General features: G+C 55.2%; 2 protein-coding genes across 8 annotated transcripts in view; both read left to right on the forward strand.

Annotated features, from left to right (window-relative positions):
• The window catches only part of LOC123369703 (maestro heat-like repeat-containing protein family member 7), a 422,324-nt gene that overhangs the window by 25,547 nt on the left and 370,690 nt on the right, over positions 1 to 26,087 (forward strand). The gene's annotated exons all lie outside the window — the stretch shown is intronic.
• LOC123369708 (transcriptional enhancer factor TEF-5) overlaps positions 12,752 to 26,087 on the forward strand; it is a 31,248-nt gene continuing 17,912 nt past the window's right edge. For all 3 annotated transcript variants that reach the window (XM_045015634.1, XM_045015635.1, XM_045015636.1), the window contains exons 1-2: positions 12,752 to 13,019; positions 22,036 to 22,100. In XM_045015634.1, coding sequence (XP_044871569.1) covers positions 12,884 to 13,019; positions 22,036 to 22,100 — 201 coding nt within the window. In that variant the 5' untranslated portion in view covers positions 12,752 to 12,883. The remainder of the gene's footprint in view (positions 13,020 to 22,035; positions 22,101 to 26,087) is intronic.

A 26,087-nucleotide genomic window follows, 5' to 3' on the forward strand; every position in this document is an offset into this window, starting at 1 on the left:
TCTTGAAGTCACTTACTCTGCTTGGATCGGCAGGTTCCTCAAGCTCAGGTAGGTCAGAGTGCTTCTTACCGGTCAGCAAACAGCAAATTCTAATTGGAAATAAAGTTTAAACTGGTAATGATATTTCTCAGCATGCTACTGGCTAAATTACATCCGGTCTAACTCATTCCCCTGGCAATTGGAAACTTCCTGTCCTAACCGTACGCACTGTTCAGTGGCTGCCTGTGTTCCAGAAGATGGCTGTGTTTCAGTGGATGGGTGAAGTTGAATCCAGTATGTAGGAGCTTGATCCTGAGGTGTGCTGAGCACCATTAATTCCTCGAAGCGGATGATCCAGTGGGAGTGTTGGGCCTCTTGGGAACAGGACATCATACAGTTTGTAAAGCCTTTTGGGCCCAAAGTGCTATGTAAATAAGATGATCCCATTCCTGGTGGTGGCCATCTTGGTGACGCTGGAGGAGGCCAGTCTAAGACTTAGTCAGGTTCCAACTAGTTTCATAATCTAGAAAATAATTAATGCTTTAAAAGCTTTTATTAAAAATATAAATCAGTGAAGTGCCTCTCCTGGCTAAGCAGGATGGAAAGCAAGAGGGACACCCCTGCTGCCGGGTTATGTGGTCGTGTTCGAACCAAGATGGCTGCCCCGTTACCTAGCAGTGAGGCTCGGAGAAACATCTGCTTTGCTTTAAAAATACTGGGCCATCGGCTCGGTTCTTCCCCAGGCAGATCCCGTTGACTTGAGGGGGACTAGGGGCCCTGCAGGGTTTGACCCATTCAAGATACATTTCCTGAGGCGGTGAGAGGTTTCTGGGCTGAGTGAAAAGGCCTAAGTCCCGGTCCTTCTGAGCCTCGGTTCCCTGGTGTCCCATCTCCACGCCTCGCTGGTGTCTGGGCAGGAAAGTTCCTATGTGGGTCACTGGGGAGGAAAAGGAGCAGCTTTGTTAGGATGGGGTCGGTGGCCATCTACCTCGCTGTGCACAGGCTGGGGCCTGGGTCCTTGTTTGTAACTGGTGGGTAGGAGGTGACTAGCACATCTGGGGACACAAGTAGCCTAAAGGGGACGGGATGGACTTGGTGGTTGCCTGGGAGACCCAGGCCCTCTCTCCAGTTGGCTGTCACTTTAGGAGCCACCATCCATCGGTGCTGCATCCCTCGTGGCCTTGGAGCCACGTGGCCTCTTGTGGTTTCCTCGCTCCGATTGCTTCCTGAGCTCCACGCCAGGCCGGAAAAGACAGGAAGTGATAGAGGAAAGGAAATTACTCAGGCTGTCTCACAAGGGAGCAGGAGTTGGGGGGAGGGGTGTCTGGGAGAGTCCCAGGACTTCTGAGTCTGGACCATCCAGGGGCCCTTCGGCATCCATTCTCCTGTCTGTCTGAATGGTGGGGTGGGGTGGGAATGCAGGAAAAGAGGATGGATCCAGTGAGGGGCGGACATGAGAGACAGGCACTCGCTAACTGGCTTGTTACTGAGCTACACTTCCCTCTGAAACTTTGCTTTTACAGAGCCTATAGTGCCACATCAGTGGCTTGGATTTCTAAGTCCCTTTTGCAGGCAGGATCCTGGCAAGGGGATATACCCTGATGGTAGCAAGTAGTAGAAGTGAAGTCTGATTCCAAGCAATGGGAATCCCTAAATATCAAAGGGCCTTGCAGCTTGGTAACAGTTTAGAAAAAGATCACAAACCCCCAACCATTAGTATCGATCGGTCTCTGAGGTTCGGTCCTTGTGGGAGCGCTGTTGGGTAGAAATACCTAGGTGGTGGGCTCCGCTGATGAATATAATGCTTTCCACCCCCACCCCCAGGATCCCATACAACTGTTCAAGCTAAAGATAGGGATTGCTTTATTCCTTGCTGAAAGGCAACCACTTCTGGGGTGGAGCGTGTGAGAGTGTTTTCCAAGAGGGGAAGTAGAGAACAGAAACTATTCCCATGGAAAACTGCAGGGAAGGGGGATGGTTAGGGTCTGCAAAATGTGGTCATCCAACCTGCGATTTGACCAGGAATGTCAGGATTAACACCCTGGCTCTTGGAAAAACTGCCATGAAGTCTTCCATGGCCAGGATTTCTAAAAGGCAATGAACCTCCTAGTGCTCCACTGGGGCACCATCTGTTGAGCTGCTAACGCTGCCTGCAGCATCCTTGGAACGCTCCCACCTGGGGATCCCCCAGCCCAAACGTGTGAGGTTAGAGGCCCTGGTGATAGGCCTGCAGGCTGAGGCTGTGATTGCTGGTGGAGATCTCCTGGTGAGGGCTGGCCAGGTGGTGCAGTCACCACGGGTGAAGATCTGAGATCCCCAGGCTGGCAGCAATACCACGTACTCTGTCTTTGGGGAGAGGCGAGCACTGGCAGTCCCACGCACCTCCACCGATGCTTGGGATGGTGCGGAGGGGCTCAGGAGTGGCGTTGGGGGGCCTTTCACGAGAGCTGCCAGGTTAGACACTGGGTGTCAAGCAGGTCAACTCCCCCATCCCCAAACTGGTGTTGACAATGCTTCTCACGCCGCTGTGGACAGAATCGACCATTGAGTGCCCTGTAAAGAGCATCGGACGTGGCCTACCCCGGCCCACGGACCGTAGAGACAGTGAAAGAAAAAGAGCAGCTGGCATGTCATTCCCGTGGCTGTTTTAATTTCTTATGCCAACATCCCTCGCCATCGAGGATTTTAGAAGCACCCTCCCTACACAGACACTCCCTTGTTGTTCCCTGCCACCCCTGTAGGATGGAGCATTATGAATCTGGGGATCCCTTCTCCCTACAGGCTCCCCTGAAACCACTCCACCTTCCCACCTTCTGAGCTGCACCTCCCGCCCCCTCCCCCCCCCCCGGCTTTGCAGGTGGCAGCCTGACTTTCCCGCCCCGTCCCTGCCTCCCTCCCCCATTTCCTTCCCGTGCACGCAGTCGGATAAAATATATTAACATGCAGACAAAACAAACATGGAAGAGATTGGGGGGGGGGGAGGTGTGGGGGAGAGGCTGAGAGGCAGCATCATGGAGAATGCCCCCGGCAAGCGTTCTCCTTCCAGAAATTAGAAGCATATTAAAGAAGGCCTCTGCGTGCTTGCAAATTGTTTCCTCCTGTTGGAGTTCAGAGCCTGCTTTTGGGGCTGTGCGTTCTCTTGGCTAACGCTCTAACACACGAGAAGGGGCCGGAGAGCTGCTGTGTGAAATGGCTTGGGGCCGTTACACGGGCATGCTGTACTGGAAGGGAAATGTTTGCACCCCCGATGGCTCTGAATTCCAGTAGTGCTGTCTATTTCAAAAGATCCCAAAGTCCTCCTCGAGCTGTGTGTACCTTGGCATCGCTGAACTGCAGCCACCTCTGGGGTGGAATGCAGCAGCTGTCTGGCGGCACACAGCAACGCTTCACTACAGCCCTCAGGAGGGAAAGGGAAGAGTGAGATGGGGAGTTCTAGACGATGAGGTGGTGGTGTTCAGGTAACTGCACTGGAACTGCAGCCAGGTTGCTGGGGTTAATGCCCCAGCTCTTGCAGGAATCATTGTGGGTCCTTCATGGAGTGGGCAGGACCTTGGGCTTTGCTGGGTCTCTGAATGAATGCTCCTTGCATTTGAGCTCCAATGAGGCAGAGTCTCCCACAACTGGGAGAGGGGACCCTCCTGTCCCACCCCTCAGATTTTAGTTGATTGCAAAGTCCCAAGTGGCTGCTACCCACTCTCTGTATCACCTAGCTCCCTGAAGTGCCTGCTTGACCCCGGCACAGGGACAGGCTGGGCCGCGTAATCCAAGGCACAGAGACTCCTGTCTGTCCTGCCCAGAGACCCCGTCTCTCCCCAGCCAGGACATCTTTGCATCTTTGTCAGTGCCCTGCTCGCCTGTGGAGTAGTCTAGGGCTCGTGGGCAGCATCTGGTGGGATGGGAACTCTGCTGCGGTAGTGCAGGGTATGCGAGTGGCAGGGGCCCAGTGACCACCAGGCTGCTTCCTCCTGTTCCCAAATTGCTATCTGCGGCTCTGCTCAGGGAGAAAGCTGGGCAGCCGGCCTGCTGCCGGCGTTGCTGTTGCTGGTCCTTGAGTTACGCAAATGGCCGGGCCCTTGTGAGGGCCCCACACCCATGGTGATGAGCCTGCAGTGACCACACAGGATCTATAGTGTGTATCTGCTCCCTGGCAATGCTGGGTCGATGTCTGTGTTGCCAGGGGAGTTCTGTAAGTATTGCCAGCCCCCTCACCTCTGGGCTGAGCTCCCATGACCATGGGGGGCTGGAGGCCCCTCCAGCCTTCTTCCATGACCATGGGGGATCTATACAGGCTTTCTCAAACCCCCTCCCAAACAACTTTCACACCACAAACAGGGTGAGTTGCTTGATGTGTTTCATGAAGACCTCCCCTCAGATTTGTGGTTTGGCTGGGAAGCTCACACTAGCAGCTCTAAATGTGACCCATTAAAACCCCGATGTCCCTGGGGGCATGGGGGACACTTGGATGATGGTTCTGCTCTGGGCCCCTCTGGATTTCTGTTCCAGCCCAGGCCTCTCTCCGATCCTTTCGCTGAGACTCTGTCTCGCCGGCCCCTTTGATAGAGAGCTGTGCCAGGCCAGCAGGCCGCTGCTGCGCTGGAGACTTGAACCTGGCAATCGAATTCCATCCCTCCCTCTGTGCTATAAATACACCCAACGCCGTCTCCCCAGGACGGGGCCACAGAGCGAGGGAGCAGGCAGCGCTGGTGGGAGCTCGCCCCGCTGAGCTGTGAAACCTCCCGGACAGTCTGGTAACTGAACGCTGCCCACTGGCCTTGGCTTGTCTCTGGGGCTGGGAATGGGGAGCCACTCGGCGAAGCGGGGGAGTGAATCTCTCTACCTTCCCGAAGGTCACAGTGACCTTCTCTTTCTCTGGCCCTTTGTACAGCTCCTTGCTCAGGTGTGTGAGCGTGGAGAGGCCAGGCCAGCCCTGCCGTTTGGCTGCTTCACCTGCTGTGGTAGTGTCTGGTGAATGTCTCCCTTAGGGGGTGTGGTAGAATTCTCCCCATAGGAGGTTGTGGCAGATTAATACACCCTCCCCGGGGATTCCCTTCCATCACTCTCTCCTGTTCCTCTCCCACCCTGTGGGTTACTGCATGGGGGCTGATCCCAGCTATCCCCATTTCACTTGATGGTAGTTTGCATTTGTGTGGTGCCTCTTGTCCTCAAGGATCCCACAGGGACATATGACAATGTATACGCAGCCCCAAAATGCAGCCACCTCTGGGGAGGAAAGGGGCTGGCCCTGCACAATGGTGAGTGTTGGGGCAATGCTCTCCAGGCAGGACCTCATGTCAGCTGCCTCTAACTCTGCAGGCCTAGGGGTGGTGAACATGGTGCTTAGACAACAAAGCTGTGTGTTTGGAGTCACGTGAACAGGTTTGGCGCAGAGCAGGGAAGCCAGTTCCTCCTCTCTGCTCCTTCTCCCCTCCCCACTCTACATCGGGGCCCCCTGCACCCTGTTGGTGTGAGACCCTTTCTAACTGCAGGGCTGCTGCTCTGGAGGGATCTCCCTCCCTTCCCTCGCCTCAGCAGAGAGCAGCAGGTGGGTGTGAGCTCTTGCCTGAAACTCCCCGCAGGGGGAAATCAATCGGAGTGGAACTTGCAGCCTTGGATTTCCCCCCCCCTGGCTTTCTTGTCAGCAGGAGCGGATTCTGCATCAGGGGAGGTCACGCCCAGGCTGTAAGCTGAAACTTTTTGTCTTTCAGGTGAGAGGTGCAGCTTGCTGCACTAGCTCCCAGCCAGCAGCCTCCTGTCTGGGCTTGTCTGTGAACTTTTATCCTCTTTAAATGCGGGGGGCCTGGGGAAAGAAGAGCTCCCCTGTGGGCCCAGCAAGGACTGACCCAGCACCAGCCAACCTGGTGGGCCCACAGCTGAGACACTAAGGCAGGAGCTGAACCAGTTCACAGGGCAGCTGTCCCTTCCTAGCCCCTATGTCAACAGATCCTCCTGCCTTCCCAACTCTCCTGGAGCAGATCCTGCTTCCACCCCTACTCCAGTACATCCTAGCTAGCTTCCCTTCTTCTCTCCCCAACAGCAGGGGGCACTCTCCTGATTGCAGACCTGAGTGTGCTCCAATGCTGTGGCACAGAGCTGGGGAGACCCTCTGACCAGGATGGGAGCTAGAGGCCGTTGTTCCCAATGCTTCTGCCAATCCTCCTAGTTAATTCCGGAATGCAGGAACCCTCTCCTCTCACCTTCGCTCCAGGTGAGTATCCTCCTTCCAGTTCTGCTGCAGTAAGATGCTAGGTGCAGAGGCTTCTTGGGAGATCCCTCCCCAACAGCAGTGTCCGGAGACATTCAGGGTCTGGCTGAGCCATACCCCACCTGTGCAGGCTGCTCTCAGCCCTGTTGTCACTGCAGAGGAGGGCAGCGCCAGCAGTGGAGGGGCAGGCAGGATCCTTGCAGAAGGAGAGTTTAAATGCATAGCTTGAGTTAGCGGTGAGGAAGGGGCTTGAAATAACCTTTTCTAAAGTGTCTGCAGGGTGTAATTCCCAAGGAGGGTCACAGGTTGTTTAGAAGGGAGTAAGAAGGTGGAAATAAGGAAAGGAGAACATAGGCTGAATGTCAGGACAGCCTGCCTGGCTATGATCTCTATCAGGAAGTGGAACAGGCTCTCAATACACCACTGCTTGGGATGGTTAAAAAGCAGCCTGGACAAAACGCTGGAGAACCAGGAGCCACCCTGCACTGCCTGCTAGGCAGGAACTGTGATGGTCTGTCTCTGGCATCTGGGGCTTCTGGTGCAAGCAGGGTGGGAGGGTCTCCAGTGCACTTTGAACAAACCTGAGCATGTGTCAGAAGACCCAGCTTAACATAAGAGCAGCCATCCAGAGTGAGACCAATGGTCCATCTAGCCCAGTGTCCTGTCTTCCAACAGTGGCCAATGCCAGGCGCTTCAGAGATAATGAACAGACAGGGCAATTATAGTGATCCATCCCCTGTGGTCCATGCCCAGTTTCTGGCAAACAAGAGGCTAGGGACATTCAGAGATGGGGTTGCATCCCAGCCCATCTTGGCTAATAGCCGTTGATGGACCGATCCTCCAGGAACTTACCTAGTTCTTTTTTGAACCCTGTTATAGTTTTGGCCTTCACAACATCCTCTGGCAAGGAGTTCCCGAGATTAAAAATGAGACATGTATTTGGGAGCCTGAGAGATCATCTCATTCTGTATCATGTTGTAACCTTGCCCTTGCCTGTAAATAGGGGCATGCCAGCCCATCCTTGGCAGACCTTGTCTTCCTCCACGTTACAGAATCTCCAGGACAAAGCTCCCCTCCTAGTTTCCAACCTCATCCTTGGATTTTTCACCCTCCGTCCTCCCACCTCCTAGTCCTGCAGCACCTTGCTAATGCTCCTCAAACACTGGCCTGCATTCCTGTCCCCACCTCCCCTCTCTCTGTAAAGCCAGCAGAAGCTGACCCCACCACCAGGAATAGCCTTTGCTACACCTGTCTCCTGAGGCCAGACCCTGAGCTGGTGTAAATCCACGTAGCTCTGTTGAAGTCACCGGAGCTACATCAGTTTCTATCCGCTGAGGACCTTGCTCCATGACACACATTATAGCTCCTATCTGCATCCGTGTTTCCCTCCCAACTTATGACTCCTGAGCAACCCGAGATCAAGGGCATCATTGCTTTAATATTTGATGCAGCATCTCTTGTGTTGTCTTATCCTGCCCTTGTACAGGGGTGTGGACTCAAGCTAAATAGGCCCCTTCCATCTCTGTGGGCCCAGTTTTCCTCTTATAAGGCAGAACTGTCTCCATTGCAGTCACTCTGGTGTTTGTAAGATCACACTCTCTGCTAGCCTCCATTTCCCCCATGCTTATTCTCCCCCAAACTCAAGCATTCCCTCCCTCCGCTGCTGCATCTATGGAGGCCACATGTGTGAGATTGGAACCCACCAGCTCCACGTATATTGCTTCGTGTGCACCGATGGGGGTGTGGAGTTTGAGGATGGAATTTGCGGTGCCACATATCATGTCCTTATTTTTACCTGGATTTTTAAGGAGCGGCTACGAGAACAGGTGTGGAGCCAAAGTGAGATGAAGGCAGGCAAGAAAATTTGCTCTCAAAATAAAATACTGGGGGAGAGAGACAGTGATGGGCCTAACAAATAAACAGCTGGCATTGATGAACTAGATATAGTGGGTTATAGACACCCCTTGGAGCCCAGGTATCGTGCTGGCATTGCTGTACATACCAGCTCTGACCTGCACCATCCCTGCTTTTCCAGTCCTGGGCACTCTTCCCTCACAGGCCCTGGGGAGGGACAGCTGTTCTGCAGAGTGCAGGTCAGGAGGTGTGTATTTGTATACATGTGTGTGCCTGCACTACAGTGTCCTTAAAGCCCCCCTTTGCATCCTGACCCCCAAATCTCGATGTGGTCTTTAAGGGCTGGTTCCTGAAGGCTGCTCGGACTCTCACTGGCTGCCCGGGGCACAAATTTGACCCCCCACAGCTGGTGATTGGCATATCTAGGTCACACCCCCTATCTCTGCTACACCGATACCAGCAGGGGAGAGTTGTTCTTCACTGGCTCTGTGCTGCCAGGGGATCCCTCTACGATGGGCAGGTCATGCCACACTAGTGTCAGAGTCCACTAGTGGTACAGCACAACGTGGTCTCACCACATTGGTGAGAATCCAGCCCAACGCAGAGATTAAAATAGAAACAGGAGCTCCTCTCTGCTTAGAGCAGAGATGGGGGAGCTGTGCTCCCCAGCCTTCCCCGCCTCCCCCTTACTTAAGCTCTTGGCCCTGTGTCTCTGTTTTGAGGGGGATGTTTGGTGGGTTACTTAAGAGGGAACCTGAAGGTTGAGGAAGGGAGGGGAAAGTGAGAGAAGCGGCAGGAGAGACGGACGGTAGGAAGGTGGAAAGTGGATGAATATATCCCTATGGGGAGTGGTGATGGAAGTAGGCAGTTCTCATGGCCTGTGCTAAAATGTACTGAAGCTCCTGGGAGAATGAGAACTCCCCTAGAATGTTGGTTCTGGAGAAGGTATCTTCTCCGTTCTCAGTGGTGAGGTCACCATCTTGTACGCACTCAAAGAGGCAGTGGGAGGCTTGGATGAGCTCCAGGAAAGAGGGTCGCCATTGGAGGGACCTGCCTGAGAAATGGGAACGTTAACGCTCAAGAGGTTGCATTTTGGTCAAATCTGAGACCTTTCTGCACATTGAGGGAAAATCTCACCCCAGCTCTTTGTGACAATCTTCAGCTCCTCATGCCCTCCGGAGAGCTTGCTTGCAAAGGTCAGCCAATCTCCTGGCCACACTGGGGGGCTGATAAAGATGGCAAACTAAGCTGCGAGAGCTGAGTTTGATCCTGCGAGGCCCCTGACATTACTGGAGAACTGATACAAGGGACCTGCAGAACTCACTGGCCTCCTGGATTTGGGAGAGGAGCAGGCCATGGCCCTGATTTTGAGGGAAGGAATCCCTCTGCCTTCCTCAAGGACAAGCTGATGTAAAAGAAGGAAGGTGACATGTTTCACTCCAGCCTCCCTCCCCCACCCCGATCAGGTTAGGCAGCCCCACACCGCCAAAGAAAGCCCGGCATGGCTGGTTTCCCAATTGTTATTGTGGTCGCTGTTTTGTAAGGGCTGGGTGGAGCCTTGGATTCATCATCTCTTGCACTGTACGTCAAAGCTATGACTCGCCGCTCGCCTGCACCCTCCCTCCAGGAAATGGAATTTCTTGGCTTGGCAAGACACTGTTTTCCCAGTGGCTGCCACTCGCACCGTGGCCGGGCCACTCTTGGTTCTTCCTCTCCGAGTCCCCAACTGGGTGGGGCAGAGAAGCTCTATCTTCTTCTCTTCTCCCCGGCCCCAAATACTCAGAGCTTTCACTGTGTCCTCACCTGACGGGAAGGAAAGCTCAGGGTGATCTCTGAGGTTTCCCCACTAGTGGGGTCAGCAGGAGAAGATGTGTGGATACTAATTCAGCCCGTAAGCAGCGATGGGAGACCTGGGCACTAACACAGGCCTGAGATCTGCATGTGTGTTTGTACAGCACCTAGCGCCACAGCGTCCCCATTCTGCTTGGGGCGTTCAGCAGCTACTATCATATTAACTGTAATGGCTGGTTGGAGGCAGGATTCCAGCCCCCTGGTTAGAGCGTCCTGGGTGGCATCTCCTGGGAACACAGGGCTTGCCAGACCGGATCAGCCCAGGATCTGTTCAGCACAGCATCCTGTCTCCAAGAGGGACCAGTCCCAGCTGGCTCAGAGGAAGGTCCTGCAGTTACAAGGACATCCTGACCCCAGAGACCGCTTCCTCCTGACCCCAGTAGTGAGTGGCCATGCCATGAAGCAAGGGGGTTCACCATCCCTTCCAAACCTCATTTCCTCCCTTCTAGGACCCTCCTGCGATAATCTGCAGTAGGTGTGTAAAAAGCTTCAGTGTATCCCCCCGTGCTGCAGTGTCGTGTGCTCAGCCACAGGGGTTCCTGCGTCCCCTGGGGTGGGAGGAAGCATGGTGTCTCCAGGAGAGGGTGTTGGGGAAGGGAAGGTCTCAGTATTCTCTCCATGTGCTGCAAGAAGAGGAAATTCTGCTGCGTCTTGCCCTGTGCAGAAACGTGGGTGTCTGTCTGTCTCTGGCAGGCGTTCAGCTGTTACCCTGCTGCTCTTTACCCCATTAGCCTTCTCCAGCAGCGGCTCCTCGACCCTGTTCCCCTTTGCCTCCTGAGCTAACGAGCTCTTGCCTGCGCCTACGCTCCCCTTGCAAGCTCCTGCACACCCATGGTCCCCAAAAAAACCCTGTCCCCCCACCCCGTCCCAGTGCAGCACTCACAACTGGGCGTGTGTGTGTGTTTGGGGAGCCGGGAAGCTACACAACAGCCGCAGCAGCCTCCCTCTCCATCCCTCCCCCTTCTCTTTGGCTAACTGCTCCAATTCTGTTCTCCTTATTTGGCCACACTGCTCCCAAAGAAGGGGGGTGTGCGGGTGGAGGACGGGGAGGGGGGAGCAGCGGGAGAGACTGGGTGACATCACGGGGCTCGGGGAGAGACAGAAAAAAAAGTTACTTTAAAAAAAAAATAAATCCCTGCGCACTTGAACCAGCAGCTTGCTGCAGTTCCTTTAAAAGGAGATGTCTGTACTGGAGACCTCTCGCGCGCTCTCCTAGCCCCTCCGGGAAGCCTCTAGCTGAAGGAGACACCTCTGTTCTCAGCTCCCCACCAGCAGCAGCTGCCGCCAAACATGTTATTGCAAAACACAGAGCCTGCTCTGGGAGCTGGGCAGGAAGGGGGGAGCAAGAGGGGAGGTGAAGTCGCAGGCGCTGGCTTGAGGCCTGTCTGGCAGAACCTGTCTGGGGAGCAGAGCTTCCCCCGGGGGCCCCCGCGGGTGCTTTGCACCCTACGCGCAACACCCAGTGACCTTTCAGGGGGAGGGGGAGGGTCAGGCTTGTCCAAATAGACACATTGAACCAGAGTCCCAAAGCAAGACTGGGGGCTGAGGCTTTCAGAGCTGGGATCCGGGCACCTGGCCCCCATTCAGATCAAGAGGAATTGGGCATCCAAATCTCCTGGGTGCCTCCAAAAGTCTCTGCTGGGGATTTCAAACCCTGCTCCTGTCTACAGACTTCACGTCCAACTCTGCCCATTGAAGCCACTGGGGAGTTTAGCCTTTGTCGGGGGCAGGGTTTGGTGGCGAGGCCGACACAGGCTCTGTGGTGTTCTGTGGGGGGCAGTGACACCATGCTGAGGCCTCCCCCTCCCCCCCCCCCCGCATTGCCTGTGCTGCATCCTGCACTGAGGTATGACTACGCCGAAACACAGCAGGCCGGGGAGCTCCGAGGCAGCAGCGCAGCTTGCGAGTAGTGGGGTGGTCGTGTAACTAGCAAGGGGCTGCAGTGGAGCGATACCCACTTCTCCAATGCCCAGCATGTAGCAGCCCAGCGTTTCTCATGCTGGGGATCCCAACCCAAAAGGGGGTTGCAAGAGAGGCAGCTGCTGGCCAGGTGCCCAGCTCTGAAGGCAGCGCCAGCAGCAGCACAGAAGTAAGGGTGGCGTGGTATGGGTCATCACAGCCTGAAATATTTTCAAGGGGGATCACAGCAAAAAAAAGTTTGCGAACCCCTCTACCAGCCCGTATTCCAGGGGTTCTCAAACTGGGGATCGGGACCCCTCAGGGGGTCATGAGGTTGTTACATGGGGGGTCGCGAGCTGTCAGCCTGCACCCCAAACCCCGCTTTGCATCCAGCATTTATAATGGTGTTAAATATATAAAAACATGTTTTTAATGTAGAAGGGGGGGTCGCACTCAGAGGCTTGCTGTGTGAAAGGGGTCACCAGTACAGAAGTCTGAGAACCACTTCCATATTCCATCTCTGTTATTTTCTGTCTTTGCATGCAAGGTGGCAGAGAGCCCCTCCCTGCCATGTGCAATTACCCCTTGAGAGCCAGTCACTTGGCCGGTAAAGCCTTGCTCTCCTCTCTCGATATGGGTAGAAGAGGGATGCAGGGTTGGGGCTGGAGGTTCCTGGAGGGCAGGGCTGTGATCTGGGGCAGGGGACATGTTCCCGTCTCGGGGCTGGAGGTTTCTGGGGGCTGCGCTGTAATGTACCTCAGACCCATCTCTCCTCTGGCTCCAATAGTTTCTATAGGGGCGTTGCTGCCAGCTCCAGGACCCCTTTGTCTCACCTGACGGGAATACATTCACTGCTGGAACTTCCCCTCCCTGCCCCTATGTCCCCCTGCTCTTCTTGGCTGGTCGCAGGCAGTGCGCATACAGCTGGGGGCAGGATGTCAAGAGACGTCCATCACTGACCTTTGCTTTGTCCCCTCAGGTTGTCGAGTTGCCATTTTGGGCTCGGGGTCGGAGCCCAGAGCAGCCATCACAATAGCGTCCAACAGCTGGAACGCCAGCGGCAGCCCCGGGGAGGGGCAGGAAGATGGACAGGAGGGAATGGACAAGAGTCTGGACAATGATGCCGAGGGGGTGTGGAGTCCAGACATCGAGCAGAGCTTCCAGGAGGCACTGGCGATCTACCCCCCCTGCGGCCGGCGGAAAATCATCCTCTCGGACGAAGGCAAGATGTACGGTAAGTGAGACCAGGCCGCGCTTGGTTTTAGAAGGGATCCAGGCTTGACCCAATGGACACTGCAGGGGTGCCTGTGTGCCTGTTCAAACATCCGTCATTATGTTTCAGAGTGAACATCCGGTTACGATGAATAAGAGCAGCTCCCACCTCCCTTAGAACCAAACTCTGCCCCTGCATTCCCACTCCAAAGTCCAATTAAATTGAGAATACATCCCTTTGGTTATTATGTTTTGTCTCTGACTCCAATTCAGGGGTAGAGCAGGGAATTTCTTGGGTTTGCTGCCAGTGCGAGGTGGTGGGCTCTGTCGATGAAAGTCCTGTCTTTCCTCACAGAACAGGTGTAGCCTGACGGAAGTGTTGTGTGAGAGTCCGAGTGGGGATTAGGGGTGCCCAAGATGGCAGAAGCTGGGGGCTCAGGTTTGAAGTGCAAACATGAGGGAAGCCCAGACCTTGACTAGCAGAGCAAGTTGCATCAGGATTGAGGTCGATTGGCAGAGCTGCGTTGGGAGCCTATTGCTGGAGCAGCTGGGGATGTGGTGGGTGGGTCGGGACTGAGGTGCCTTGGGAGAGCTGTGTAGGGCGGGTTCTGCAGCACCTGAAGCTCTGACTTTCGGTCTCTCGCATCCAGTGGATGACTGAAATCACCCTGTGTCAGCCCCCGCATTCTGACCTCATCTGGGTGACTGCTAGCTGGCAAGGGGAGTGGAGGGTGGCAGAGAGAGAGAGAGGGTGACCAGATGTCCCAATTTTTATAGGGATGGTACCGATTTTGGGGTCTTTTTCTTACATAGGCTCCTATTACCCCCTCACCGCCATCCCAATTTTTCACATTTGCTGTCTGGTCACCCTAGAGAGAGAAAGTAAAAGTGAGTTTCTGAGGGGGAATTGCTTCTCCAGGCTCAGCCCCCAGATGCCGCAAGCCTGGACGTCTCTGACACGAAGGCATTAGGAGCTCTTTGGATGAGCAGTGCCTTCCCTTCTGCCCCGTCACTTTCCAAGGCTTGGCCATTACTGTCTGCACATGGGGCGCTAACCTAATATCTCAAGCACAGTATTCTGGGCTGTGTCCCTACCGGCCTGTGGGGAGCACGGAAAGGGAAGCCAAACTGGGGCAGGGGTGGTGGCCATCTTGTAATGGCTCAGACCTGTTGAGAAGTGTTGAACTCTGTTCCCCATGCTGAGGATCCACAGTTCCCTTGCACTCCCCAAGTCTCTGTCCCTCCCTCTGTGACATCTCTCCCTTCTCTCTCTCCCTCCTTCTCTCTGCTTTGCCTGACTGACTGGTTTGGTGAAGTTGCAGCCAGAGAGAGGCTCTGCACAGGGAGTCCACACGCCTGGGGCTGGGCGTGAAAGCTAGTATGTCTGGCCTCTTATGCAGGTCACAACCAAGACACTTCCTTCTGCTTCCGAGGCTCCCTCGGCACTGCCTTTGGATTTGTGTTTTCAAACCACGGCTTGGCCTCAAAGTTCCCCCCCATGTCGATGGTTTCCCCAGCTCTGAATTTTTGGGGCCACCTGAGAGGAGCTAACCAAATTCCCAGAGCCCTCTCCTTGCCCCACGTCCCCATCAGAAGCCCCTCCACTTCCATTTCCAACCCAATAGGCCACATTCATCCAACAGAGTCATGGATTTGGCCTGGTGTCTCCCACTAGAACAGGGTCACCTTGTCAATACAGGGTCTGGCCGAGGAAGTCTGTACCCATGGATGGCTCTGGGGGACTGGGGCCCTCGTTTCTTGGGTTCAACTTTAAATACGTTATTGGCGTGACAAGATAGGCAAGTGTGGCCCAAGTCAGTGCATTCAGCATCTTCAGTTGGAAGCAGGAAGCCTCGTTGATACAGGAACCTGCCTCCACCCATTGACGGTTCAGTGGGTTAGGATGCGGCGCCCACACTCTAGTTTCCATAGCTTTGTTGGCGTGACAAGCTAGACAAGTGCTTGCCTGAGTCAAGAGTGAGTCTGTGCCGAGGACAGGCCGGCAGTTAGAGTTCGGCTCAGATCGGTGGCGGGTGGGGGGTGTCTTTGTTCAGTGAGTTGGGTGACTCTCAACCCAGTTCCTGGCAGGTCAGGTGTCCACATCAACACTTCACCATCGAAAATGGCACCTTCGCGGGTGTTGTCAGCAGCGAGGCTGTTGAAACTCGCCTCCCCTCAAGGGGGTCCTTCCAATGCAGACGCGGGATGCGCCTGCCCTGCTGCTGGCAGTGCTCTGCCTGCTCAGGGGTGTCAGTCTTTAGGGCTGTCAGTCCAGGACTCTTCTCCAGCACTATAAGGAAGTCCGACCCCATTTCCGGCATCTTCTACTGAGATCTCTCAAGTCCCAACAGCTCAGCACAAGGTTGGACTTGCTCAGTGCTTGGATGAAAAACCTCCAAGGAAACCCAGGGAGCTGGTGAGAATGGCACCAGTATTTCAGCGCAATGCGAGAGAGGGGATATGCTGCTGGAGCGGGGCCTTTCTAATGAAATGGACAATAGAGATTTAAACCCCCTCAAACCGTTCTGGGCTTTCTGCCTCCCTCGCTGCTGGTCACTTGGGCTGTGTGTAAACACATGTCTCCTCCTCCTCCTGCTCCAGGCTGAATGCTCCTGTGATGTCACAACTCTGTGTTTGTGACCTCAGACCTGTCTCCATGGGGATGGACTGTCATATCATAAACACTGCGTTACGACCTCAGAGGATGACTCATGGAGGTCGGGGGGAACACTGTCTAATGGTTAAAGTGCAAGACTAGACTTCAGGAGGACAGGGTTCTGTTCCCAGCACTGCCACCAACTCTGCCTCGGTTTCCCCATCCTAATAATAGGGGGAATACCTACCTTACACTTAATGTGTTCGTGTCTGTAAAGCACTTTAGAATCCTGGGAGGATGCTAGAGAAGGGCTAATGATTTAGGATAGTTATATATTGATCATATTCTGAGAAACTGGGCACAGCTCTTACACCCGATCGGAACTGGCCAGACATGTCTTTGTATTAATCCCTCGGGAATCAGCACTGAGCTGAAGGGAATTGCAGACGGCTGGTAATGCCTTACCTCTCTCTCTAGTTGCAAAAGACTCTAAAACACCTGACCAATTGGGCACAGAGCACCCACGAAATGCAGCCACCTCTGGGGAGCGGGACAGTCGCCAGCACACTGCACAAGTTTCTTTTTAAGTTCTTCCCTAAGCATTGGCCATTCCATTAACAGCTCCCCTCCCCTTGCACTGGTCTCGCTGGCTCTCCGTGCCTCTCCCCCTGTTCTCAGATCTTCCTGCAGCAAAGCAAGACTTCTCCCCACCCCTGCTCCCAGGATTCGGGGCCACCCAAAGAGACGTGCTTCACTACACCGCCTTTCAGCCCTTGCACCCCTGCTCCTCACTCATGCCACCCAGCAGGGGCCCTTCTAGCCCAGGGCCTCGGGGATGGAGGCTGGGGAGTGCGGGGATTCCAAAGCGGGTGCATTTTTTGGATTTCTCTGGGAATAGTTGGAGTGCCGCTGGGGAGCTTGGCCTCCACTCAACAAACCCAAGTGTGCAAACTGGTTTTTCCAGCCCCTGGGAGACATCTGGTAGTTGCTTAAAGAGACAGCAGCCCAATTCTGCTTTCATCTTCCATGCTGCTGCACTTGGTACAGAAACTCATTTTCACCTTCTCTCGCTGTCTGTCCCCCGCCCCCCCCCCCACTTTTTCTCTGTGTCACCCTCTCCCTCCCGCTCTCTTTTGTAGGCAGTGTTTAGAACTGGGGGCAGGGCTGCGGGGAACCTTCCTAGTCTCCCTCCTAGAGGAGAGAGCAAGGAGGGGTCTGTTGAACCGAACATACGGTGGGCCCAGGTCTGCGTCTGGTCTGGGAGGGAGCTCAGAATAGCTGGGCGAACTCATAGTCCTTGGGCACCCAAGTCCACCAGCAGGAGTATGGCTTGGGGAGGCTGTGAGCTTCCCTACCCCAATCCTAGTTCTTCTGTGAGAGGAGGGATTGAAACCGCCATGGCCCTTGCCTCTGATCTTTAAATCGTGATGTGAGGACCTCAGTAACGCAGCCAGAGGTGAGGGGTCTATTACAGGAGGGGGTGGGCGAGATTCTGTGGCCTGCAATGTGCAGAAGGTCAGCGTAGATGATCATAGTGGTCCCGTTCTGGCCTTCAAGTCTATGATCTGCGTGGCCTTAAATGACTCCCTGTGTTTGTGCTCCCCCCATTTGCCTGGTGGGGCTGTTGACCCCTTCCGTGGGCATTATTTCCAGCCTGTATGAATGTCCTCTGCGGCCCCCTGACGAGAAACCCCATGGAGAAGCTGAGGATCTCCATGCTGGAATAGTGGAAGCAATGGCAAACGAGTCATTGGCCATGCAGAATCCAGGGTCCTCCCCATAGGGAAAGGGCTTAGCTCACACCTGGCATGGGTTCTCCAGGCCACACAGCCCCAGAGGGTCTCTCAGCCATGACCAGAGGGAGACTAACCCCAGCAGAGCCAGGGAATCCCACCTCCCCCACTGTTTATCTGGGAAAAGGGAGTGTTGTTCATCTAGTGTTACCCCATTGCCTTTTGTTCCTGCCCAGCCTGCTTACCTCCCAGTACTCCAGTATCCCACTAAGAGAATACTCTAGTATTCGATAGCACAAGCCCCAGACTCGTCATTGTAACCAGTAACGTTGTGGACCATCATGACAGAATTCAGTAGTATTTTCTTCTCTGAGGATTTCTGCAGTAACATCCTCTCCCAACAGCTTACATGAGTCTCCTTACGGTATTGCTGGCCGTTGTTTGTTAGCTGTATTACAGTAGTACCTAGAGGTCCCAGACGAGACCGGGAACTGCGTTGTGCTAGGCAGTATGAAGCGATCCCTGCCCTGAAACGCTTGCAATCCCCTGCTGTAGCGTTCTTTCCTTGGGGATGCCACTGTGCTCTGACGGGATGAGAGCTCTTGCCGGTGATGGACCAAGACAGGACATGGTGGGGCATTCTGTAGCTTCCCTTGACGAGGGCGAGGGCTTCTCCAGCCCACCAGCATGGCTGTCTATCCAGACAGGCATTAGAGATGGGATTCTCCAGGGGGATCCTGGAGCATTGTAGCTCTGGCGCTGCACTTGAGGGGTAGGGGTGCTCTGATTGCAGAGGGACTGAGCTTCCAGCCACTGGCATAGAGGCTGAGGGAAGCAGTGGAAGGGGGGCAGCCTTGACCTATGGTAACCTCTAGCATTTGAATGGTGGCCAGGCTATGAGCATGGGATGATAGTGGAGGGCTGGGGTTTGTCAGGCAAGGGGTGTCTCTCTCTCTCTCAGGGTTGTTGCCAGGAACTCAGGGAGCCTGCGCCTTGCCCCCAGACAGCAGGTGTAACTTGAGTTGGACTCGGCCAGGGCTGGTATGCTGTGGCGCGCGGATTGGCTGGAAGGTTGTCCCACTAGGTTATTTTTAACAGAGCAGTCCAACTGGTTCACGTGGTGGTGTCAGGGGAGAGGAATTTGGGGAATGTGGTAATTTGGAGGAGGGACGTGCCCTCCTAGAGGGAATGGCACAACCTCTGGTGAATCACGGGGCTGGGACAGCCCTGCAAGGCCTGCTGGTACCAGAGAGAGAGAGAGCACGACCCTTAGCTACCTGGTACCATAGAGACGGGGAGGGGGGGCATGCACGGGGGGGGGCCTTCCCGCTGTTCCCAGAGACAGACACACACAGACTTAGCTACGCAGGTACCATAGAGACAGTGGGGCCCACACACAGCTGTCCTGCTGGTACCACACACAGGGAGCAGAGAATAGGGTTGGTGTGTGCTAGTACCAGAAAGAGAGACACGCAGCTCCATGGTACAGCAGAGGGTGTGTGTGTACACACCCACACCCACACCCACACCACCCCCTATGCAGAGGGAGGAGAGTTACCCACAGTTCACCACAGAGTGGGGGGCACAAGGGAGAACTGACACATGCTGTTAAAATAGAGGTGAGGGGAGAGGACAGGGTGTGAGAGACACACACACAGACCCGCTCACAGCACTTGGGGAATGATGACCCCTTGAGGCTTCTGCAAACTTCCAGAGCAGCTGGAAGAGGCTCCCACCGTGCAGGGAACCCTGCAGTGGCGGGGCCGAGGGTGTGCTGTTAATACCCGCAGAAAATAGTCCAGTGCCCCACGCCCATAGTGTGCCAGCTGTGCCGTGCCCCACTGCGGGGCGTGGGCTGCCCCACATGGCCGCGCTGTGTTTGTAGTTCCTTCAGCTGTGCTCAAGATTGGGAGGATGGTGGGGATGGAGGAGAACTGGTGTGTCCCCACAATGGGAGGGCAGGAAATACAATCATCTCACATTGGCCCACTCCACTCTGCAGTCCTCCCCTCCCGGCAGGGTCCTACGGTACATTGTAGGAACTGTAGGACGCCTACTGACCCCAAAACCCCTCTCCTCCACCGTGGTCACTTTTTTTTCTTTTCTTGTCCTCCTTTCTTCACCCCCCTCTTCCTCTCCTCTTTGCCCCCGGGCCTCTATGCTCAGCGCTGCCCTCTCCTCTCTCAGCGTCTCCTCCCTTGCCACCCTCTGTCCAGATCCAGGGATCTTCAGGGTTATCTCCATTGCCCTCACACACACCCTGCCACCCCTTTCCTGCTTCCCCTCAATGCCTTCCACCATGCTGTGGGGCCAGGCCTGCCGGGAGTGCAGCCTCTTCAGGCCACTAGGCCTCCTTGCTGCTACCTCCTAGGCCCGGGCCCACCATGACTCTGGATCCTTCAGGTCTCTTGTCTCCCAGGTCCCGGCCTAGCTGTAACCCCCAGGCTCTTGTGCTCTGACAGCTTGCCAGGGAGTCAAGATTGAGATCCACGCTGCCAGGGTGAGCAGGCAGGCTGGGTGGGCACCTGCCACGTACTTCCAACAGCACCTCTCCAGGGCACAGCTAGCCTTGGGCGCCATTTGCACCTTGTGAAGGGAACGGTGCAGAGGCCGAGGGAAGTGGCGTCTGGGGCCCTCCTGGGGTGAGAGGCCCCAGGGCGAGGGTGGAAGGAGCAGACCCCAGACCCCAGGGGTGAACAAGAAGGAAATGGCTGCGGCAAGCCAGGTACTTCGCAGTTGTTCCCTGATTACTCTCCTTGGGCTGCATTTATGTCTAATGTGCAGTTTGCAGTGGAGAGGCTGCGAGGGAAAATGCATTGAACAGTGCCAACCCCCCCCCCCCCCGTGGGGATCAGCCTCACCGGGCCCCTCAGATAGCACCCCGAGACCAACAGTGGAAGGACTGGGGAGGGGCTGAGGGCTGGAATCTTCTCTTCTCCCTCACATCTTTGGGGTAGCCCAGCAGGTACAGACAGGTCAGGCTGGGCTTCGGCCCACCTGATTCTGTGTGGCTAGAGACTAGGAACCAGAGTCCCTGGTTGTGGGCGTTTATGGGAATGCAGGATTAGCTACAGCTGCCTTCTAAGGGGAAGTAGTCCAGCCATCCCCTGTGGGGGCCAGTGTTAACCCAGGGCGCGGGGAATCACTCCAGCTGTTCCCTGTGGGGAGCCCCATTACTCCCAGGCAAGCTTGCCTGTGTGTGTGAGGGAAGAGCGGCTGAGTGGATGGGCCACTGGACTGGAACTCAGAAGACAGGAGTTTTATTCCTGTGCTGCTGGGTGACTTTGGGCAAGTCACTGCCCCGTTCTTTGTGCCTCAGTTTCCCCATCTGTAAAGTGGCCTCACAGGGGAAGTGAGGACTGGGTGAGTGCGTGCTCCAGGGGCAAAGGGAGGGATCTGTCCCACCCCTGTAAGGGGTTGCACACACCCCTTTCCCCCCCAAGGGACATGGTCCCTGCTCCAGCTGCTCTTTTGGAGGGAGCATTGTTACTCCCGCGTATGGAGCCTTCCTTCTCTTGCTCTCCCCGGGAGGCATGGGACGCAGCTGACCCAGCGCAGCACCTGGCGCTGTCTGTCGCCGTGTTGCTGGCAGAATTGCAGAGGCGTGAGGAGGGGGCGAGGGGAGCTTGTGCTTCTTCCCTTACAGTGTGAGGCCTGTTCGGAGAGCCCCTCCCCCTGCCCCCAGAAGGCGCGGGGCGTCGGCGCTGCGACAAAAGTTGTTTGGCTTTTTTACTCTTTTTTTTTTTTTTTTTTTAAATCCTAAACTAGCTCCAAGGGCATTATGACTAGCTCCAACCACCACCATCTGGTCCATTAAAATAAATCTGGCGTGCTTCCCCACCCCCACATCGGTTGGGGGTGGGGGAGGGGGGAAGGAGAGAGAAGAAAGCTCCCAGCTGCTCTGAGGTTTGAATTTAGATTGGCCACAGCTGGCCTGTAAAATGTGGAGCAAAAGCTCTTCTGCTTCGGATTAGGCCGAGGATGTCGGGCAAGGCTGTTTAAAAGGCCAGTGCTCCTGGAAATGCGGATTGGGCCATGGGGAAAATTTTGGGGGTTGCCAATGTTGGTTACCTCTGAACCCAAATCTCGTGCCGTGCTCTTCGCCCATTTCCGCAGGCTCACTGGCCTCCTGCTGCGGCCTGCAGAGTTCCCAGTTTCCCTCCCAGGAGGAGGGGAGGGGTGTCTCCGAGAGCAGTGATCCCAAAGCGCCAGGTTCCCGGTGGAGCGAGCGCAGAAAGCTCTCCTGCCATTCTTGGCGGTGTCCTCCAAGAGCGGAAGGGAAGGACTCCCGTCCCACAGAGGCGATGGGAGGAGTTTCTGGGTGTCCCATGTCTGCGCCCAGCTCTCTGGTCGGCACAAACCGCCCACCATTTGGTGCGTGCTGTCAGTCGGAACGGTCCCCTCCATCGTGGTCATTTCATTGTGTCCTGGCCCCTCTCTTCCCATCAACGCTGTCACTGGGGCCCTCACAGACCCTTCCAGCCTGCCCCACCAGCTGGCTCAGTCTGGCCTTGACAGCTGCCAGGACAGCACCCCCTTCTGGCAAAGCCTTGTCACTTCACCTGTGGCTTGGAGAGAAACCTTGGTTAGGTCAGGGCTGGGGTGTTTTTGGACTAGGGAAGAGAAGTGTTTGGGTGTCAAGGACGGGGCAAAGGACCTGGCAAGATGCTCCTGCTTTGATCTTGTTCTTCCTCTTTGGCTTGCTCTAGGTCGCAATGAATTGATAGCGAGATACATCAAGCTCCGGACGGGGAAAACACGGACGAGAAAACAGGTAAAAAAAAACCAAAAACCTGCTTTACTTTATTTGAAGAAAGGGTCCGAGCGCGAGACCTTTGGCCAATAGACTCGGCCTCAAGGACAGTGCTGGGAGTCTGGCGCCCTTCGCTCGGCTTGTCGTCGCGCCCTGGGAGGATGAGGAAGGACTGTGTGGACTAGCAGGCAAAGCCCAGGGCAGAGTCTAGATGCCTGGGTTCCACTTCCAGCTCTGCTGCTGGCTTGCTGCGCGTCTCGCGTTTCCCCTCGCTGTGCCCCCTTTTCCCCGTCCGTGCAATGAGGATTACGCTGAGCTGCGTCACAAGGGGGGTTATGGGGCTCGGACACGGCTCGCTGGGAGCTGCTATAGCCCAGCAAAGGGAGGGATACTGATTGTTGAGGATCTCCACCCCACCCTTCTCGGATGCTTGAGGTCCGGGAACTGATCTGTTCCGGCACAGTCGTCTTATCTCCTCCGGTGGGCTTCAGCTCGCTGGGCCGGCGGGGCTGGGTGAGCCTCCTGTATGCTGCACCTGCCTGGTGTGGCACGGCCAGCTAGAGAGGGATGAGTCTGCTGCAGCCTTGGCTAATGGCCTCTTTTAGCTGAGGCAGGAGAGGCTCCTGTGCTAAGATCCAGCAAGTTCCCGGCTGCTGTCGTCCCACCGTGAGGCGTCAGAACACCTGGCGTTTGGGATTCAGTTGGGATCGGCACGCCGGTGTGTGCCTGCGTAGCCCAGCCTCGCCCATCCCTGAGCCTCGTGAGAGTCCCGGTGGGCCCAGCCACGTCCCAAGAGCAGCCCTCTGCATGGGGCAGCGACATGCCTGCCTCCCCTCCTGGGGGGAGCTGTGATGGCGAGTGTGGCATGGGAAATGTTATTTGAACCTTCAAAAGTCATTTGATTTGGCTTGTGATTGGGCCGAGGGCTCATGGGATCTTCCTGTTTTATACACGCCCGGCCCTATCGCTTCTGGTGGAATCTGGGCCTGAACCCAAACACCTCTAGATTCGCACCTGGATCTGGATTGGGCACCTGTCCCCTTTCCTTCTACAGGCCAGCCTCCAGCTCTGAATGGTCACTGGCATGTTTGAGATCTCTAGCGAAATCCTGAATCTTTCATCCCCTCTTCTTCTAGATCCAGCTCTAGAGTCCCTCTCTGCCAGTACTCTTTACCAGGACAGGGGGTGCTTGTGTAACCCAGGTGCACTAGAATACTGTCCTGTCAGCCGTGGGCATGGGCAAAGAGCTCTCTCCCACCCCCACCAGAAGCTTGGGCTGTTGTGGCGGGAGAGTCATGGAGCTCCTTGTTCCCACCTGCATCCCCTCCCTCCGGCCAGCCCTGTGCTCCTTGCCCCCATGCATTGTATTGGGTGAGGTGTGCAGAACTGGGGACTAGAACCAGGGCAGCACTGAAAATCAGCTGGCAGCGAATCACACCTGCTGTGGGAGCTCTGGGGTGTTACCTGCCTCATGGGACCAAAGGAGTAGGAGTCCTGTATCCACTTCCACGCCTGTGTCTGTGAGTGCTTCTGGACCAGTCCAGGGACGGAGCTGATTGTCCATAAGCCGTGGAGAGGATCTTTCCATTTGCAACAGGTCCAGTTGCCAACAGCCGTCCCGCTGCTCCCCATGCTTGAAACTCCCTCTGGCTGTGTCCAGTGCATGCTCCGTGATGGGATTAGAACAGCAGGTCACCGGTGCTGTGACTGGCTGTGGTTTGTAGCAGGGTTCCTGCCAATGCGAGGGGGAAAGGATCTTGGAAATCTGACTGCCGCTCGCCCGTTTGCTCCTCCCAGCCTGTGACAACACGTAGCTCTAGACTGGCTGGCAAGAGGAGCCACGATGGGGGGCAGGACAGTCTAATGAACTGGGATTTTGGAGACAAGGGTTCAATCCCCAGCTCAGACACAGACACCTTGTGCAAATCATTAATCTATCCTTGTGCCTCAGCTCCCCATCTGTAAAAGGGGATAATAGCACTGCCCTGCCTCCCAGGAAGGATAAAATCCTTCAGTGATTGCTACTGCATTGATGGGGGCAGTATAAGCACCATAGTTTGGCTGATGGATTGTAAGGTGCTTGGATCCTATGGGCGGGAGGGCTGTTTAGGTATGTGGATAGACGGAAGACCACGTTGGCTCCATGCAGTAGAACTTTTCCTCTGCGTTAAAGCTTTGAAATGATCCCTTGAAAACTTATCTGGGCTTAGCGGTAGGGGCGGGAGGGCAGAGGCAGATGCCACTCGAATGGATGAATAGAGGGGAATTTTGTTATGGAGCGTGCAGCCCTCACTGGGTCCCTCTGGAGGCAGAGGTGTGACCCAAGAGCAAACTGAACCTGGTGATCACTATCAGAAATGTGTTCGGGGTATCTCGATGCACAGCAGACAGACTCTGCGCTGGAGAAGCAGCCAAGGGGCTGGGACTAGTTGCAAGAGAGCAGGATGTAGGGGCCGCTGATGGTCAGAAGGGAGCGTGTGGGGAAATGATACCACATTGCTGCACAGATGAGGCCAAAATTTCCAGCTCTGGGTGACCCAAGAGAGGTTCCTACCTCTATATTCAGGGTTCTGAATAGAAAACATCCTGCACGACACCGTCAAAAGACGAGCCTGGAGACTTAAATTCATAGCTCTGGTGGACTTAATAAAGACCCCGGATTTATGGCTCGTTACAGCAACCTGTAACCCACTAAGCCTCCTTTGTCCTAGGACTATAGAGATATGCAGTGCTCACTTCCCCTTGAATGGTCTCTTTAACCTACGTTAAGTGCGTTTCTGTTTCACCTTGTGTTTAGCTGTGATGCTCGAGTACGTTTCCCAGACCAGAATCAGAGCTCTGGGTGCTTGAAAGTTTCTCTCACCAGCAGAAGTTGGTCCAGTAAAAGATATCACCTCACCCCCCTGGGACCAATACAGCTATAATGACACTGCACACACCTGATTTTCCAAGGTTTACAGCTCTCATTGACCTGAGTGAGGGTTGTGGATTCTCTGGAAACCAGCCACCTTTTATTTAGGTCCCTATCTTTAGATGCCCAGACTTGGAGCTTGTCTACACTTGACAGCACTTCAGTGTAGACGCTCAATGATGCCAGGGATTCTCCTGCCGGCATAGTTAATCCATAAGAAGGGCCAGACTGGGTCAGACCAAAGGTCCATCCAGCCCAGTTTCCTGTCTTCTGATAGTGGCCAATGCCAGGTGCCCCAGAGGGAATGAACAGAATAGGTAATCATCAAGTGATCCGTTCCCCGTCGCCCATTCCCAGCTTCTGGCAAACAGAGGCTAGGGACACCATCCCTGCCCACCTCCCCGAGAGGCAGTAGCTAGGTCAATGGAAGAATTCTTCTGTCTGTCTAGCACTGTCTGCACCGGGGTCAGGTGGGCATAACTACATCACTCGGGGGATGGATTTTTCCCAGCCCTGAGCGATGTAACTTGGTCGACTTCACTTTTTTGAGTGAACCTGGCCCTGAAAATTTTTGCCTGTGTTTTTCCTCCTCTTTACGCAGCACAATTCACAGAGATGTGGGGGAGCCTGCTGGAGTCTGTTCTGGCTCCTGCATCTTCCCTGGAATGATTCGCTATGCTGCAACTACAGGGCCAGATTCCGCCTAGCAGAACCTCACAGGGTTGGCACAGCCATGTGGAAGGGCAGAATTTGCCTTTCACAAACTCCCTCCCTGACGGTGACGCACGAGAAGGAAGGAGCCCGGGCTGAGCGTGCAAGGCTGGCAGTTAGAGAAACCATCTCTTTGTTGGTTAGATGGGCCCCCTTTGCAGAGAACCACCAAGCGCTAATAGCCTTGGCATCCACAGCACCATTGGTTGCAGAGTTAAAACCAAACTGCAAAGTGAAACAAGAGGGGTGTGCTCACGGGGCACGTGCCCACTCTATGGGCCAGATCCTAGGCTGGCATAAACTGGCGTAACGTTTACACCAGCTGAGGATCTGGCCCGATATTTTTGGCCACTGTTGCTTGCGTTCCATAGGAGGAGTGCTAGTTC

This window comes from Mauremys mutica, chromosome 4 (genome assembly GCF_020497125.1).
Source record: "Mauremys mutica isolate MM-2020 ecotype Southern chromosome 4, ASM2049712v1, whole genome shotgun sequence".
NCBI lineage: Eukaryota > Metazoa > Chordata > Testudines > Geoemydidae > Mauremys > Mauremys mutica.